Genomic DNA, 18,116 nt, shown 5'->3' on the forward strand with positions numbered 1-18,116 from the left:
AGCTGCTGACTTCAAATTAGAAGGTCAGCAAAGGAAAGTGGAAGTTGGATTTTGAATGAGCAAGGTGTCCACAAGGTTTTGACGGTGGTCAGGATTTTGGGAGACTTGAACAGCTAGCCTGGGACTGTTCCTTGGATTTCTTGCCTGTTGCCTCTTTTTGTCTGCTCTCTTCGGACATCACGATGAATGTGCAAGCTTGTTCTAGGTGTGGGTATGGAGTTTATCCTGCTGAGAAGATCAGTTGTCTAGATCAGGTCAGTAGACATGTTTTGGCCTGCGGAGATAAATTTACCAATACGGGAAATTTATCTTCTCACGTATGGATGTGTGGTTGTTTTTGAACCATCCAAAAAATGTATTTCTCACCTTTCTTCAGTTCTACCCATTTCTATCTGTCTTCTGTGTTGCCTTGAAAAGGTTATTCATTTATGTAACGTTGTATTTGTGTGTATGTGTACATGTGTGCTTATCACCATATTATCTCTAAAGATGAGTTTTTACCTGGAAATGTACAAGAATCCTGAGTCTGGGAAAAAAAAAAGGTATTTCTGCTAAATCTTTTCTGTACAATTTCTAGATATGGCATAAAGCGTGTTTTCACTGTGAAGTTTGCAAGATGATGCTATCGGTTAATAACTTTGTGAGTCACCAGAAAAAGCCGTACTGTCACGCGTAAGTGTTTGATGCCCTGCCCCACCACCTCTTGGGTTTTGTTTATTTTTTAACGAGGAGCCAACCAGAGCTTCAAATCACACAGTCCAGAGTTAAATCCAAAAATCATCTTCCCCAAGGTTTTCATTTACATAGAATCATTGACGAGCCCTAAGGCAGGATTTTATGCAAAGGACAGAAAGTTGAAAATTTCAAATTTCTTACAGTAAAATGGTAAATCTATCCACTGTAACCACATATCGAATTATTAAATACTGTGCAGAACAGTGTAATTACCACAGATATACCTATAAAGCTTTAATTTTTTTCTTTGAAATAATTCCAGAATCCATTTCTGGTTTTTTTTCAGAAAATTTTTAAGTGGTCATTTTCTAGTTGAAATTTTTGTACGTTCTATATATTGAATTTATTTGATTTAATTTTTCTTTCTTTAAGGCCTTGCTTGGAAAATCGTGAACTTCATTATTAAGTTGTATATTTATGAATGTAAAAAACGACTACCTTTAAGAATAGTCACTCAATCATCTTGGATAAAATACATTTCTAATTCTGGTTTATATATATTTTTTTCTAGCCATAACCCCAAGAACAACACTTTCACAAGTGTCTATCATACTCCATTAAATCTAAATATGAGGAAGACTCCAGAAGCCATCCATGGGGTAAGTTACTTAATTTTGAATTTCAAAATAGCCTTTAAAGAAACTTTTTTAATTAACTCAGGTTTTTAAGTGTCTGTGTCGACATTGAACCTGCTCATTTTCTTCACTTACATGTGCAAAGTGCATTTAAGTAGCAAGTGTTGCTATTTGCCTTACACACTATAGGGGCCAATACCCAAGATAATCTAGCTTGAATATCCAAGGTATTTGTAATCTTTCTCTGTCTGCCAGTCTGTTCACTCTGATGGTGGTTTACCCGATAGGCCCTGTATGCACTAGGTGCCTAATATGTAAAATGAAGTTTATAGAGTTGGAAAATATTATAAGAGCCTTTCCTTATTTTTTCCCCTGATTATTTTGGTATAGAAAATTAGGGGCGCCTGGGTGACTCAGTCAGTTGAGCATCAGACTCTTGATTTTGGCTCAGGTCATGATCTCACCATTCGTCATATCGAGCCCAGTGTTGGGATCTGCACTGACATTGCAGAGCTTTCTTGGGATCCTCTCTCTCTCTCTCTCTCTCTCTCTCTCTCTCTCTCTCTGCCCTTCCCCCACTCATGCTCTCTCGCTCTCTCTTTCTCAAAATAAGTGGATACATAAATTAATAAAAAGAAAAAAATTTAGGGGCGCCTGGGTGGCGCAGTCGGTTAAGCGTCCGACTTCAGCCAGGTCACGATCTCGCGGTCCGTGAGTTCGAGCCCCGCGTCAGGCTCTGGGCTGATGGCTCGGAGCCTGGAGCCTGTTTCTGATTCTGTGTCTCCCTCTCTCTCTGCCCCTCCCCCGTTCATGCTCTGTCTCTCTCTGTCCCAAAAATAAATAAAAAACGTTGAAAAAAAAAAAAGAAAAAAATTTAAAGAAAAAAAAGAAAACAGTAAACTTCTAACTCCACACTCTTAAATCTTTCTAGATTCAGTAGTTCTTAACAATTACTAGCAGCCTCTCTTTCCCCTTGGGACAGCAGCAGGTCAAAGAGGCTTTGATTTGGAAGCCATGTTTGCATAGACATGCATAGACAAGCCGTGTTGATAAGCCAACCTCTTTTGAGAAACCAACAATGGGGTTTTGTCAGAGAGCCGGCTATTGACCGGACCCTCGAGTTTATTAAGACGATGACTCATTTAACTTCTTTCCCCCTGCCCCACAGAAGTTGCTCTGTGGGATGGAGCTGGCAACTTTCTAAAATTAGAAACTTGCACATGACGGGGAAGACTGTCTGTGATCTGCCCTCCGCATGTCCCCTCACCTCATACTGCCTCTCCTGCCTGGGCAGGCTCCCCTTCTCCGCAGGAAGACCTGTGTTAGATGGAACCTCCCCGATGCCCACTGCCACGTGGCTTATTTCACTAAATGCTTTGCACTGATTGTGAGCTTATTTCTTAGCAGGCTTAGATAACATTTACTCCACAGTCATTTAATTCATTTAGTACACGCCACAATCTGACAAAGTAAGTACGATCATCATCCCCTTCTGCTGAGGAACCTGAGGTGCAGAGTGGCTCACACATGCCTGATCTCGAAGAATTCGCAAGCAATCCTAGATGGCCGAGAGGGTTAATTCTCGGAGGATCTTGTTTTCATCTCTTCATGGCTAAGGGCAGCTCCACAAAACTACAGTAAATACGGAGCGTTGCTCCTGCTGAAACAGTGCCACACATTCTTCTAGGCTCTTTGTCCGTCTTACCTTTTTTGTTTGTTTTGTTTTTTTCACAAGAATCCCCTGTAATATTATCATCTTGCAGCCGGGGAGGCTGAGGCTCAGAGAGGTTGAGTGACTTGGGCAGTTTTACCCAGCTAGTTGAGTGGGTACAAATCCAGGTCTGTCTGACTTTAGAACCCGTATCTTAAACAGCTCCATTGGCCTAGCGTTGCGTACCTAGAGGGGAGCAAACTGTCCGGAAGGAAGAAGGGACTTGTTTATGTTTACAAACGTCCAGACGTTTCTGAAGTGGTATAGCCAGAGTGCGGCAGACTAAATGCAAGGAGAAGTGGTTGCACATCAGAGTGCTCTTTGTACGTATTGCACTGTCTACAGAAAGAACCGTGATATCTTTATTTTTCCACACGGCGCTGGCTCTTAACTGGCACGTCCCTGCCTTACAATCCTACCACAGGTCACACGGTATTACCTTTCTTTGAGGCGGAGGTGGATTCATTTTGTTTTAACTGTGTGTGACAGGACGGATCTGAAGGGAGATTATCGCTGGTTCGGTTTCCAGGCACAGGCAGGACGTCTGTGAACTTCCCAGGATGCCTGTGTGTGCGCGTTCGTTTACATCTGTGCGAATATGTGTGTCTGTGTATAAAGATGTATGTGTGCGTGTGGGGAGTGTATGTACGTGTGTATGTATGTGTGAATCGTGCACGGGCATACACACGTGTGTATGTGATGCGTGTGTACACGTATGTGCGTGTGCGTGTATGTGTGTGCCTATGTGTATGTGTGAGCGGTGTGTGTGTGTGCATGTGTACATCTCTGTATATCTGCGTGTGCGTGGTGTGTGTGTGTGTGCGTGCATATGTGCACGTGCGCGTGTGCATGTGTGTGTGTATGTGTGTTATGCCCAGTAATTGCCTGCTGAGGTCACTTTCTCCGGCTTCCCCACCAGCGAAAATTTCAGAGGGACAGCAGTGTCCCTTCTGGGCCCCGGACCTAATAGCCACCTTGGGAAGTGGGATGGATTACTTTCTTACCCTCTTGCATCTCTGAGAGACTTTGCCCGCTGAATAAAAACCAAATTCGTTGTACATGTGCTAAAAGAAAAAAAAGAACAAAAGGGGTGCTGGGGTGATGGTGATGAAGGAGGAAAGTAAAGATTTTGAGTAGGCATTTGGAGCAGGTTGACATTTTTGTGCTTCCTAAATGCCTCCCTTTTAAAAATAAATAAATAAACGTTTGAGACACCATTTCCTGTTTGGCAGGCGTGAATGGGATTTTTAGGAGAATAAAACATCTAGATTCTCTTTTATTCAGAGAGTAGACTTTAGCTCTTAATGCTTTCTTACCTCACTGGTGACACCTATGGCCTTTTTCCTCTTCCTACTTCCTTAGAATGATCTGGAATCTCAAAGTCTCCAGAGAAGCAGGCACTCCCCGGTGATGGATTTGTCCTGTGGGTAGAGGACGGCAGATAAGGCTTTCTGTCTATCTTGGTCACACGATTCTGATTCCTTATGTCAGTGGCTCTCAAGGAGGGCAGTTTTACCCCTCGGGGGACATTTGTAATGTCTGTGGACCGTTTAGAGTGTCACAACTGTCAGAGGAGGGTACTGTTGGCATCCGATGGGTAAGGAGCAGGTATGCCACTAACCATCCTGCAATGCACAAGGCAGTCCCCACAAAAAGGAGATACCTGGCCCCAGATACCAGTAGCGCTGCCATGCGGAACCCCTGCCTTACATTCACGGGATGTTTGTGGTAGTTTCTCAAAATCCCGGGAAGAAACAGGGAACATGCTCTCAATTTAGATATTTACAGATACACGTATTGGAGCTGCATCAGGCAGTAGCAAGCCTAGAAAGTCCATGAAAGAAAGTGCTCTTAATATGGAAATAGAATTCCCACTTTCTAAACCTGGCTCTGATTACCCATTGAATGATTTTAGTAAGGTCATTTCTTTCCTTTCCGTTTCTTTCTTCATCTGCAAAATTAACGATTTACACTTCAGCTTGTTAAAATTGGAGATTTCTGGGCCCCCTTTAGACGTCATAAATTACGATATCTGGGTTTGGACCTAAGACCTTTCGAGTTTTCCTTTTATGGTTAGTCCCGCTTAGGTTCTCCGTAAGAAATCTTTGCCCCTCCCGAGGCTGTGAAGATACTGTTGAGACGTCGGTTCTGCCCAAGGTGATCTACACATTCGGTGCAATCCCAGTCGAAATCCTGGTGGTTTTTGTAGAAAAAAAGGATTTTTTTTGACGAAGGGATTCTAAAATTGACCTGAACGCACAAAGGTTCTAGAATAGCCAAGAAATCCTGAAGAACAAAATCGAAGAACTTCAGCCACGAGATTTCAAGACTTACTACAAAAGTAGTTGTAATCAACTTGGTGTAGTATTGGCATAATAAGAGACAGACTAGCGGAATACAATCCAAGGTCCAGAAATAGGGCTGCACATATGTGGTCACTTGAATTTATAACGAACCTACCATTGGAAGTCGGTGTAGCAAGGACAACCTTTTTTTTCTTTTTTAAAGTTTATTTTGAGAGACGGAGGGCACACACGCGAGAGCCGGGGAGGGGCACAGAGAGGATCCCAAGAAGGCTCCACACTGTCAGCTGCAGAGCCCAGTTTGGGGCTTGATCTCACGAACTGTGAGATCATGACCGGAGCCGAGATCAAGAGCCTGACGCCTAACCGACTGAGCCACGCAGGTGCCCCGAGGACGATCTTTTAATAAAAGGCCATGGGATTATTTGGATATTTGTGTGGAAAAAAAATGAACCTGGGTCCCTACTTCACACCCATACACAAAAATTAACTTCAGGTGTATTATAGGTCAAGATCAAGATAACAAAGGTAAAACGATAAAGCGTAGGAGAACGTGTACACGAATCTGGGGAGCCAACGTTTTAACAAGCTCCCCGGGTGACTGTTGCACAGACTGAAGTTAAGAGCCACTAGTCTCGTGTCTAGTGTTTCTGACGTTACTCTAACCTGCATACTTGGTGTTGTGTGAGACGTTCATAGGGACTTTCGGTCTTTTTAATTGCACTGCTAAATAGGGCTTTGCACACGACAGGTGCTGTGCACAAGCCACCTGGCTGGTGGCACAGGTGAAGTCACAGTGATACAGTGCGTGTTGCCATCCACTTACGATGCTTTGTGGGCCAGATTTAGAGAAATCCCTCCGACTTAACTCCAGATTTCTTATTTTCCTTCTCTTCTCTGATGAAAACATCACCGCGTTACTGACAACATCTTCATTGTGCAGGTGGACGACCAGGATGATAGCGAACGGTTTAAATCGGTTTTTCACTGGGACATGAAATCCAGGGATGGGGCAGATGCAGCTAACAGGCAACCCCTGGTGAACGAGGTGAGAGAAGAGGTATGAAGGGGTCTGGAAGAAGGGAAAAGAATGGCACGCTCTGCGAATGAGATGCATTATTATTATTTTTGAATGTTTATTTAATTTTGAGAGAGAGCATGTACGTGTGTGCACGCGCTGGGGAGGGGCAGAGAGAGAGGGAGAGAGAGAATCCCAGGCAGGCTCCGCACGGTCAGCGTGGAGCCCAACGTGGGGCCTGATCCCACGAACTGGGAGATCATGTTCTGAGTGGAAATCAAGAGTCGGACACTTAACTCACGGGGCCACCCAGGCGCCCTGAGATGCACCTTTATTTTTACTTCTAGAGGAATTGATTAGGCTTTCGTTCACCCAGTTTGTGATCGCAGCTGTCTACAGAGGACATCCATCAGCAGGCCATGGGGTCATGTCTACCACATCTGCTCCCAGTCCAAACTCACTAGTCAGTTTGTTGCTTCCAACCACCGTGTTTCTGTCCCTGGGAACAACCACCCAGGCTGGAAACCACGGCTGCCCTTTCTCCCTCTGATACGCCACTCAGCTCCACCCTTTCCCTGCATTTCACTCTCCCTGCTCTGATCCACATCATCTCCTGTCGAGTGACATTGGCCACACATCGCTTCTTGGGTAGCCCTAACTTACCCTTCCTACCACCTGAGAATTTATGCTCACTCTCTATGGAGAGTCTTCTTTCAAAATTCCTCATCAATTTACTTTTAAAAACAATTTTTAATGTTTATTTATTTTTGAGAGAGAGAGAGAGAGAGGGAGAGACAGAGCATGAGCATGAGCATGAGCATGAGCATGGGTGGGGCAGAGAGAGAGAGGGAGACACAGAATCCGAAGCAGGCTCCAGGCTCTGAACGGTCAGCGCAGAACCCAACTCAGGGCTTGAACTCACGAACTGCAAGATCATGACCTGAGCTGAGGTCGAACGCTCGAACGACTCAGCCACCCAGGTGCCCCTCAGCCATTTACTTTTAATTATACATGTGATACTTGCATTTTCCTCGTTGCAAAAAAAAAAAATCCAACGTACAAAGTTAACCCCTTGTTCACCATCGCCAGTCAGTCCCTCTGTAGACGTACCTGTTGTTCGCAGTCTTGTGGGTATTCTTTCAGACTTTACTCATTTACAAACATGTAATTCATTTCTTAGTACTTCCATTTGGATAAGACTACTGCCACTTATTGAGGGATCTTTAATGAATTATTTAACCATTCTTTGGCTTTCTCCTTTATAAATTGAACTTCTGTCTTTCCAGATCTCCGGTTTGCCCCACGTCCAGCCCACTTGGTTCCCCATTTGTTCCCCACAATTCCAATCAGATTCACCTCCTCATGGTCTTTCATACGAAGCCTGTCATTGCCTTCATGCTTTTGTTCCTGGTAGTCTCCACCGTGGGAATTTATTCAACAAACACTTACTGAGTCAATTATGTGCCAGGCACTGTTCTAGGCTGTTAGAACAGTTCCAGGCTGTTCATCAGTGAACAAAACTGATGAAAATCCCAACCTTCTAGAATGGTTGTCCGTCTTCCTCTCTTCGCCCCTGTTAACTGGCCTCAGCCTTGAAGGTTCAGCTCAGATTCCATCTTCCTGCCAAGAGTGGGGCCCATCTCATGTAGATCGCTTCTTAAAACCTTGTGTTTATCACCAATATGGTACATTTAAGCACACAAACATTTTCTAATCACTACCTATTTTGTATGTTGGTTTTATCTCCCTAGATAGGCCACAGATGTCTTACATAAAGAACTATCTTCCCTTTTTCTTTTTTTTTTGCTTTTCTGTTCCCAATGTTAATTGCTTATCCCGAGATCAGGCACATGACAGGTAGAAGGTTTTTGCAGTGTGTCTGAATAATGCTGGTTAATCTCACGTTGCCCCTCCATAGTGACTCCCCACTGCTCAATCCGGGTACAAAGATGAGCAAAGAAATATTAAGTTATATTTAGAACCCTTCTATGATATAAGTGAATCTGAGAAAGTTCAACTTTTCAGGATATTAGGTTATTTTCTAGGTGAAAAAAATGAACATTTTTGTTAGCTGAGACCCACCATATGCCAATAGGAATTTATAGCCTTTAGAGAATTTCTCTTATGTTAACAGTGTATGTGAGCATGCTGGGAGGATGGGGTAGGTCTCACCAACCAATGTGTAGGGTGTGTGCTTATGCATTTGCGTGTTTCCTTTATAGAGAGGCTACTGGACCGGATATGGGGAAGGGAGTGGTTGGTGCCCAGGAGCTCTGCCAGATCCTGAAATCGTAAGGATGGTTGAGGCCCGAAAGTCTCTTGGTGAGGTAAGGGCCCTAGACATTACTCTTGCAATTAGTTTGATCATTTCTTTATCTTAAGATTGTGGTAGACAGACTACCGACCCCTCCCCCAGAGGTTACCATGTGCCAATCCCTGGAACTGTGTATCTGTTAACCTTATATGGCCAAGGGGACTTCGCAGATGTGACTAAGCTAAAGATGTTGAGATAGGAAGATTACCCTAGATGATTAGGGTGGACCCAGTGTAACCACAAGGGTCCCTATAAGGAGGGAGGCGAAAGGGTCAGAATCAGAGACAAGGTGAGGTGATAACAGAAGCAGAGGTCAAAGCCATGTGGCGCCACACATGAAGGGTGCCAGTGGCCTCTAGAAGCTGGAAAAGGTAAAGAAATGGAGTCTCCTCTAAAGCCTTCAGGACGGACCAGCCCTGATCACCCGTTTTGGACTTCTGCCCCGCCCCCCAACACTGTAAGAGAGATTTCAGTAGATTTTCATGTAGAAAAGGCAACGTTGGCCCAGATTATGCAAGTCCTTAATGATTTGCACACTTCTAGCCTCTCCACACACCCAGGGCACTTACCTTTGAAGAAACCACTTTGGACACTATCATTAGTCTTTGGTGACTCAGCCTTCAGCAGATAGAAAGAAAACAGAAACACAAATGCTGTGGTGCCCGGTGTCATTAGGAAGGCTAATCATCGGAAGTACTCAAAAAGTTAGAAGGGAAAACTAACGTTTTGTTCTCGATGCCATGGAACTAATTCTCGTGGACAAGTTACGGAAGAGTCTCCCGCACATTAACCGCTGCATTAGCATACCAGCCATTGGGTCAAAGGGGTTGTGTTCTCTTTGGGTCCCCTTGGGTTGTACCAGGTTCCATAGAATTCGATGTAAGCATTGAAGCGGAAGCCCCTTGACCTGGGAAACATGATTTCTTCGGTGTTGACTGTTACTCAAATCGCCAACGGAATGACATCATCAGGTTTACCGCAGGTGATCGAAGTGTTTTTCAACTACCTCATAAATCCAGCAGCATTGGTTCTGATGGTGCTTTCCGTGGCAGTTTTACTTGTTCTCACCTCGTATCATTCTGAATCTCGTGCTGACATTGGTTCTGACCAGCAGGAATATACAGAAGACTATGAGCAACAGAGGGGCAAGGGGAGTTTCCCAGCCATGATCACACCTGCCTATCAAAGAGCCAAGAAAGCCAACCAGCTGGCCAGCCAAGTGAGTGCCCTAGTGCTGGTTCACCATAGGTTATGCTAATCTTTGTCACCAGTGAGCCTCTGGGATTCGGGTAAAAACCACCAAGAGAGTGCTTATGGACAGTAGGTGTCATTAGTGTGGTATTATGGAGACAGCTGTGTCCTCATCTTTTCCTTGCCCGTTGTCTTCTGTGCCTGGATTGGGCCACATTGGCCAAATGGAGAATACACCAGGTTGCCTACCCAAAGACTGGACCGAACAATTTCTCGAGGTCGCTTTAGCATTTCAGATACTGATTTTTATGAAGTGGATGGCAGATCCGCCTGAAGAAGAGCAAAGCTTGTTGGCTAAGAGGTCAGATTTTTGGAGCCAGAATGCTAGGATTTGAATCCTGGCTGTCTCACTTACTAGCTGTGTGACCATGAGAAAATTACTAAGCCTCTCTGTTCCTCGGCTGCTCATTTGTAAAATGGGGAAAATAGTAGCCCTGCCTCATGTGATTGTTATGGAGAGGAAGTGAGTTAGTATTTGTTAATGTTTAGTTCCTGGCACTCTCTTGGACTTGACACGTGAGCATTGGTGCTTTTTAAAGAGGAGCTTATAAAGCAAGCCCTAAAAACTTGCCCTGGGCTTGTGTCGAGTGTAGCCCGATGGAATAGCTTCAGGACAGCTGCAAGGAAAGGTCCTCACAAAGACTGGTGGGTATGACCTTGACTCTCTGCTGTCTCTTCATCAGGTGGAATACAAGAGAGGGCATGATGAACGTATCTCCACATTCTCCACGGTGGCGGATACCCCTGAGTTGCTACGGGCCAAGGCAGGGGGACAGCTTCAAAGCGATGTAAGAAATGATGGAGGCCAAGACCCTGTGATTCTCCTTTAAGAGTCTCTATTCCTTCCTTCCTTGGAGGTGGAAGGAGGAAGTATGTAGGAAACCTCTCAGTCCCATGTGGGAGCCAGGAAGAACTTTCTGAGGTCAAGGATGGTCAAGTCAGATAGGTCAGCTAGCACAGACCTTGTGAAAACTCTTTCTCAGAGAGAAAACTTAGATAGTATCAGTAACAAATCAGGTGTATGTGGTCAATCTGAAAAAATTCTGCCCTTGTCCCTGCAAATTATAGAACGTAAACTTCTAAAGAATTTCTACCGTTTGCCTTTTCACAGCCCAGTTGCTCCTTAGCATAACAAGACCAAGAACTTAGTCTTCTTCTGAGTGGGAAGTTTAAGCACAAATCCATGTTCAGCTTAATGAGTGGTTCCCACTTGCCTTTGGTGGAGAAGCCTCTTTTGTCTCCCAAACTCGACTGGTGGCTCCTTGAGGGCAGAAGCCTTACTGCTCCGCCCACCCCCACCACCTGGCCCACAGTAGGTGCTTCATAAGTAGGTGTTGAATTCTGTATTGAATGTCTCCGCGCACCAGGCATTGTGCTGGGTTTGGGGAAAAAAGAAGGCAAATAAGACGCGTGTGGTCCATCAAGCTGTAAGCCAATGATGATGCCATAGGGAGACATGGAGGGAGTTATGCAACCCCTCATCAGATTGCATGCTAGATACTGGGACTGTGGCATGAGATTCATTTTCTTTTTTTTATTTGCCAGGTGAGATACACAGAAGACTATGAACAGCAGAGAGGGAAAGGCAGTTTTCCTGCTATGATCACCCCTGCTTATCAGATAGCCAAGAGAGCCAATGAGCTGGCGAGTGATGTGAGTGTCCGCGGCAGTGTTTTCATGTTAGGGGAGGAAGCGGGAAGTTACCTGGACCTGGCGAGTACAACTTCCTGTCTGCTTTTGCATGCACCGTGGTCCAGGAAGTAGCTCTCCTTCAGAACTCTGAAGCCGTTTTACCAAGACGATGATCTGGCACTTTTATGTCTAAGACACACTCCCTGGACCCAAGCAGGAAAAAAAAAAAAAAAACATTCCACAGAACACTTGGTTTTACTCCCCTGGCTTCTGTGCACAGAAGGTTAAATTCACCAGGTTTGTCCTTTGCCTTCGTTTAGGTGAGATACCATCAACAATATCAAAGAGAAATGAAGGGAGTGGCTAGTCCAGCTGCCGGAGCTGCAGGTGCATCGTCAAGGGAATGTATGGACCAGTATGGCCAGGTATGTGATACATCACTTGCTTTCTGACGGTCAGTTCTCCGGTCAGCAGCCCACTAGCCTGCGACACACCGATGACCGTTTAATCCGGGGTTGGGCTGTGGTTTATGTTGCCCTATTTATGAGAGGTGGATTTTCCCAGCCAGACAGCAACCACAAATAATGACACAGGGCTCAACCTGATCCACGAAGGAAAAACAGTTTCTCAATGCTTTTCCTTTTCTTTTTTAAAATAAACAACCTATACCAATATGGTTGATTTGGCAAGAGTAAAGCATTCTCACCTATTTATTGAAGAATGGTCCCAAGGCCTAAGACTGGCTAATTTTAACTCATCCCTGTAGAAGTGCGAAAGGGATCCAAATACACGTCTCAAAAACTATTGGGCACTTCACTGAATAGCAGGACTCATTTCTTAGAAAGTACATGTCTTATTGAGGTTACTGGATAAAGCAATATGCCAGAGGATGTGTATCTTTTCCCTAGTTTCACTTCTCACATGAACTACTTATTGATGGGGTATAGGGGTAGGTTGAGATGATAATTAGAAGCTCATTTTTATTTGTATGCCCCTCTGTATTTTCTGGTGCTAAACAGGTGCAGGAGAGAAAGGGAACATTATTTTTTCACCATCGTGAGTAAAGGGTACTGGACGGCCATGTGTGTTCTGGACGATGCCATTCAGTGGGCTTAGTTGATTTTTTAAAAATTAATTGGAATGTTGTTTGAATTTTTGGTCAGTGGCTAGACTCTACAACATACATGATTTATTCGACATACATCATTTATGAAAGGAAACAACTTATTTCTCTTTAGAAAAATAAAACATCTCTTCGTATTGGGGAGACACTCACGGAAGACTTGGGATGTGTGTGAAAATAGATTGTGACCCCTTTGCAAATGTTTAGTTTTGAATTAAAAAGTCCCTTTTATTAAATTCCATAAGTTAATTAAATGGTCTCCGTGCTTGAAACCCAATGAAATTATGTCTTTCTTGGTTTCATGTTTTAAGTATATTTTATAGAAGGCTCAAGACAACTTTAAAAAATCACTTTTAAGAAATATTTGGTTCCTATGTTTGGCAAAAAATATTTTGCTCTAAATTTGGACAGAGCTATCTGCCAGTACATGAGCGTGTCTAGACGTATCTATGCACATCGATGAGATGTAACCTCATAGTGTCATAGTTATTTTCTTGGCTGAAGTTTCTGGTCACGGTCATAACAAATCTAAGAATCAAAGTGGGTGTCGTTTAATAGCACCGCCAGCAACTGTTGAGAGGATCAGTCTTGGGTGGCATTTCCTTGTGTGATATAGCGGGACCCGCCAGGCATGAGTAGGAGGGAGTGAGAGAGAAGCGGACAGACAGTCAGATAAACTATAAATATCCGTAGTGCCTAAAATGCCATACAATTCATTCTTCTTTTCAACGAGTAACTGTTTTTTTAGGTTAATGGACTGTATCATATCATCAACGTATTGTTTGTAACCAGTCAATTCCCCAGTAGGATTGAGTACCTCACTAAAAGATTTACACCCCCGACATAGATACACATAAGCAGAGAAGTTAAACTAAAGCTGCAAACCAAACCTACACCATAGAGCAGAATGGGGAAGAGGGGATTACCAAAGAATTCGAGAGCCTTTCTTCTTCTTTTTTTTTTTTAAGCTTAACTTTTTTTACTTATTGCATTTGGCCCCAAACATTCTGGCATCCAAACATAAAAGAGCACTCGGACCGAACAGTTGTCACTATTGGATAAAAAGGAAGCCTGGATTTTCTAATTTGACCCAGCTGTCTTATTTAAGAAAATGTGTGTGCCATGGGGCGCCTGGGTGGTTCCGTCGGTTGAGCGTCCGACTTGGGCTCAGGTCATGATCTCACAGTTCGTGAGTTCGAGCCCCACGTCGGGCTCTGTGCTGACAGCTCGGAGCCTGGAGCCTGCTTCGGATTCTGTGTCCCCCTCTCTCTCTGCCCCTCCCCGACTCGTGCTCTGTCTCTGTCTCTGTCTCTCAAAAATAAACATTAAAAAATTTTAAGAAAGTGTGCGTGCCAGACTCTGACCCTGGTACAGAAGCAGGGCAGGCCTTTGTCTTGGAGGAGGCAGGAGGTGGAGGGAGTCATGAGCCCCAGGGGGCACATGAGGTAGTTTCGCATTTGTGGGAACACAGATGAGGAAGCAGCTGATTCTGCCTGGGGCAGGACTGGGAATGAGGGAGGAGCTCCCGAGAGAGAGGGTGGCGTCCGACAGGGTCTTGAAGTATATCCCACTGCCAGGAAACGTTTATGCCAGTGAACGTCATGATGGTTCCATGGGGGAGGTTTGCTTTCGTGGGAGTCGGTGCATGGTGTAGGGAAGAGGAAGGAAGAAACAGGCCCAGATTATAATAGTCTGGAATATACCTTTAGTCCCATTTAGAGCCTTTCACCCCAAATACAAAAATTCAAATAGTGATATAATGCTCTTCTTGGCAAATTAACATACATTGCTGGGGAAATGGGATCTTGCATGTTAATGAGTTTCTCTGCAGAGATCTGTTAACGGGCCCAAGAAAGGCAGCATCTGAGATTACTGGAAGACAGAGGGACCTCCCAGGTGTCAGATAGGACACGAGTACTCCATGTACTCATGGAGATTTGTAGAATGTCCGCGTTTATCTGGTGGAAATGATGAAGGTGATAATGATAATAGTTACCATGTATTTCGTGCTGTGTGCCAGGGACCAGTAAGTAGACCTGACCACCAAGTCCACCACCTTAGCCACCACATGGTATTGCTGGGCCCTGGAGGGACCAGTGTGGGTGGACCTCTACGGCAACAGGCTCTAGGAGGTATCATTGCTAGTCCCCCCCACCGCCATCCAGGGAGGGGAGCATCTCTGACGGAAGTTTTCGATTGGCCCAGCAGGGTTACTTGGAGGAATATGAGGAGCACAGAGGAAAAGGCAGCTTCCCCGCCATGATCACCCCAGCTTATCAGAACGCCAAGAAAGCCAACGAACTCGCTAGTGATGTAAGTACCTCATCGGGAAGACCCACAGGTCAATTTCTTAGAGCTGAGCCAGAGTAAAATGTTAGCCCTCAGTTTCTCTCCAAATTTCTGACATCTGCTTCTTTTGTTCAGACTCTTCGGTCACAGTTATCTGCTTCAAAGGAGACTGACACAAACTGTGGAACTCCCTTTAGGTCAGCCGAAGCAGGTGCAGATGCTGGGCTAGCCAGATCAGCGGGGCTAGAAGAGCCTTCGCTGAATGGCCCATCTAGAAACCTAGCACTTTAGGGGAAGAGCTGATTAAAATAAGCCATATGATTATCAAACTGGGTATAACCCAGTTGATAAAATGATTTTTATTTGCAGAACGTTGGCCAGCTGGCGGTCCTTGAAAGACAGGCTATAATTAAACTCGGTAGAGGGACGTGCACACATAGATCTAACACAACAACTTGAGCTTGGTCTATATATAGTTAGAAGCCAGCCATGATTTTCACACCCCGCTTGCCCTACTCCTTTACTCTGTCCTATTCCGTTATTATACCCATTTGCCCAGGAAGGTGCACTCTTGCCTCAAGAGGATAAATACCCATTTGCCAAGGAAGGTGCACTCTTGCCTCAAGAGGATAAGTAAAACACGTTACTCATTTCGCCTCTCATTAGCAGGTTAAGTGAGAAAATATGTTGAAACCATGGGCAGGCTGGGTTTGGAACGATACCTTTTGGTACAATTGTTTCAAGGTGTCTCTTCATGCAGAATTAAGCATAAAGGGCACCAAGTGTGAAAGGGGCCAGTAAAAATTTTAATACAAAAGGAACCGAGTAGTTTATGGATTTCATGGAGAAAAAAGTCCCTGTGATTTTTTAATTTTCCCTTCAGAAAGTTCTGTTAAGTAAATGTTGATGTTAAATGTGAAGTCATTTTGGAGTCCCTTCTCTCCTGAAGCATGAAAACAACAATTCCTTCCTTGCGTGTTTCTTTCAGATAAAATACAGGCAGGACTTCAACAAGATGAAAGGGCCTGCACATTATCACTCCCTCCCAGCTCAAGAGAACTTGGTTCTCAAGCGGGCACAGAGCGTGAACAAGCTTGTGAGCGAGGTGCGTATGGGGGACAGTGGACACTGGGGCGACCCCAGAGTGAAAAATGCCACGGACTGTGGCTTATGCGCTATACGTCGTTACCAGTTCCCATGGAACGAATGCACCGTAAAAAGCAACTCACAAGAGAGCCCAGAATCAAACAACCTGAACTTAAAATTAAGTGTCTCCAAGGGTTCAAAAGTTTCTTCTCGGATTCCCATAGGGCTGTAGACTGTCAGACATTTCAGGCAGTAGATTTTTAGGTGCAGGATACTGCCCTAGCCAACCTTTATCACGATATGTCATTGTCGAAGAGTGGACATCGAACATGAGAAAGTGTTTGCAGCTTTGCATGTCTCTTATCCTCTTATAATTCTAGCCAGCTTTCCCAGAAGCTGTATGTGTCATATGAATTCCCGTTACCTTGGAGGCTGGACTGGCTGCCAGGCGCTGTGTGTTGTTTGGGCTGCCTGGTATTTCAGAGTTTTTGAATTGCTGGGACTCTGGCAAGGAAATAACCCCTGGAGCTCCCAAATCCTCATCACGCCCTCCAGTCCTTTCTTTCACAGCAGCCTCTCACTGGCATTTCCTCTCTGGATCCTAAAGGCATTTGAGTTAGCAATCTCTTGCGACAGGGAAGAATGAGAGCTGTTAAAAGTAATCCCTTAATCAGTTATCCGCAACCGAGAAATAGATATTCAAATATCCTAAAATATTTTTCTTCTCTAACCTCAAAAGGTCCGTCCTTAACCCCGAACTGTTACTTACTCTGCGGTCCTCTAACCTTGGGCTGCTCAGAATCCCCGAGAGTGACATTTTCCTCATCTTAGCAGGACACTCACGTATTTTAGAGTCATAGATGGGTGCCTAGGTCTTGGAATCTGCTCTTTAAACAAATGTTCGCGATGGTTTTGATGCTCCAGGCCAGAGGTCAGTGAACTACAACCCGAGTGCCAGATATGACCCATCGCCCGGTTTTGTAGATAAAGTTTTATTGGAACACCACCACCTCATGTTTGGTTACACGTTGTCGATGACTGCTTTCACACCACAAGAACAGAATCCAGTAGTTGCCGGAACTTGCTCTCGATTCACGGAACAGTGGATCTAGATGGAACCTTTGAAATTGTTAGGTCCTCACTTTGTCGTAGGTCTGGAAAAGTAGTGTCTTATTCTGGTTTAGAGAGACTTTCAGGAACAGAATTGGAACCAGACCTCTGAAAGTACCATTTTACCACCCAGGAAAAACACTGTTAACATTTTGGCCTTTGTCTGGGTGAAGATACTATAGCCTAGTTTATGAATATGAAGATATTTATAGATTAGAATTCAACTATATTTACAGTCTGGTGTACTTTTTTCACTTTATATCAGATTGTGAGCATTATAATGCATCTTGCATACTTTATTTAAAAAATTTTTTTTTAAATTTTTTTCTAACGTTTATTTTTGAGACAGAGAGAGACAGAGAGAGACAGAGCATGAATGGGGGAGGGTCAGAGAGAGAGGGAGACACAGAATCCGAAACAGGCTCCAGGCTCTGAGCGGTCAGCACAGAGCCCGACGCGAGGCTCGAACTCACGGACCGCGAGATCATGACCTGAGCTGAAGTCGGACGCTTAACCGACTGAGCCACCCAGGCGCCCCACATCTTGCATACTTTAACAAGCATGTTTCCACCATATGTTTTATAAGATAGGATAACAAATTATATATATTTTCTTGGTGAGGTGTCACAAGAGAACCTTCGGTTTCTTTTCGCTGTTATGTTTATCCCGTAAGACAAACCAGTCGTGCTCTATTCGTGGTAATCAGTCTGCAGCCGCCTCCTCCAATTACCTAGGATGACTTGGAGTCTATTTCATGACTGTAGCCTCACATCTTGCATCCAGCTACCCAGGGGAGCTCAACTAGCCAACCCACTTAAAATTAGAAGGCACTCGATGCATCTGTTAGTGGTCTCAGTTATTATACTGCTTTGTAAAGCAACTTTTGGGCCTACGTTTTATTGAAGTGTACATACGGAGAAATGTATAGGTCATGTGTACATAAGGGAAAGGATTTCCACAAGTGGACAC

General features: G+C 44.4%; 1 protein-coding gene across 8 annotated transcripts in view; it reads left to right on the plus strand.

Moving 5' to 3' along the window:
- The window catches only part of NRAP (nebulin related anchoring protein), a 70,503-nt gene continuing 52,387 nt past the window's right edge, over positions 1-18,116 (plus strand). For 3 of the 8 annotated variants that reach the window (XM_078434839.2, XM_078434846.2, XM_078434844.2), the window contains exons 1-11: positions 1-254; positions 578-672; positions 1,247-1,334; positions 6,268-6,384; positions 8,565-8,669; positions 9,768-9,875; positions 10,591-10,695; positions 11,453-11,560; positions 11,860-11,964; positions 14,868-14,975; positions 15,940-16,056. In XM_078434839.2, the coding sequence (XP_078290965.2) occupies positions 183-254; positions 578-672; positions 1,247-1,334; positions 6,268-6,384; positions 8,565-8,669; positions 9,768-9,875; positions 10,591-10,695; positions 11,453-11,560; positions 11,860-11,964; positions 14,868-14,975; positions 15,940-16,056 (1,128 nt within the window). In that variant the 5' untranslated portion in view covers positions 1-182. The remainder of the gene's footprint in view (positions 255-577; positions 673-1,246; positions 1,335-6,267; positions 6,385-8,564; positions 8,670-9,767; positions 9,876-10,590; positions 10,696-11,452; positions 11,561-11,859; positions 11,965-14,867; positions 14,976-15,939; positions 16,057-18,116) is intronic. The other 5 variants (XM_078434843.2, XM_078434845.2, XM_078434840.2 and 2 more) reach the window with 4 other exon arrangements.

Source organism: Panthera onca, chromosome D2, assembly GCF_046562875.1.
Source record: "Panthera onca isolate mPanOnc1 chromosome D2, mPanOnc1 haplotype 2, whole genome shotgun sequence".
Classification (NCBI taxonomy): Eukaryota; Metazoa; Chordata; class Mammalia; order Carnivora; family Felidae; genus Panthera; species Panthera onca.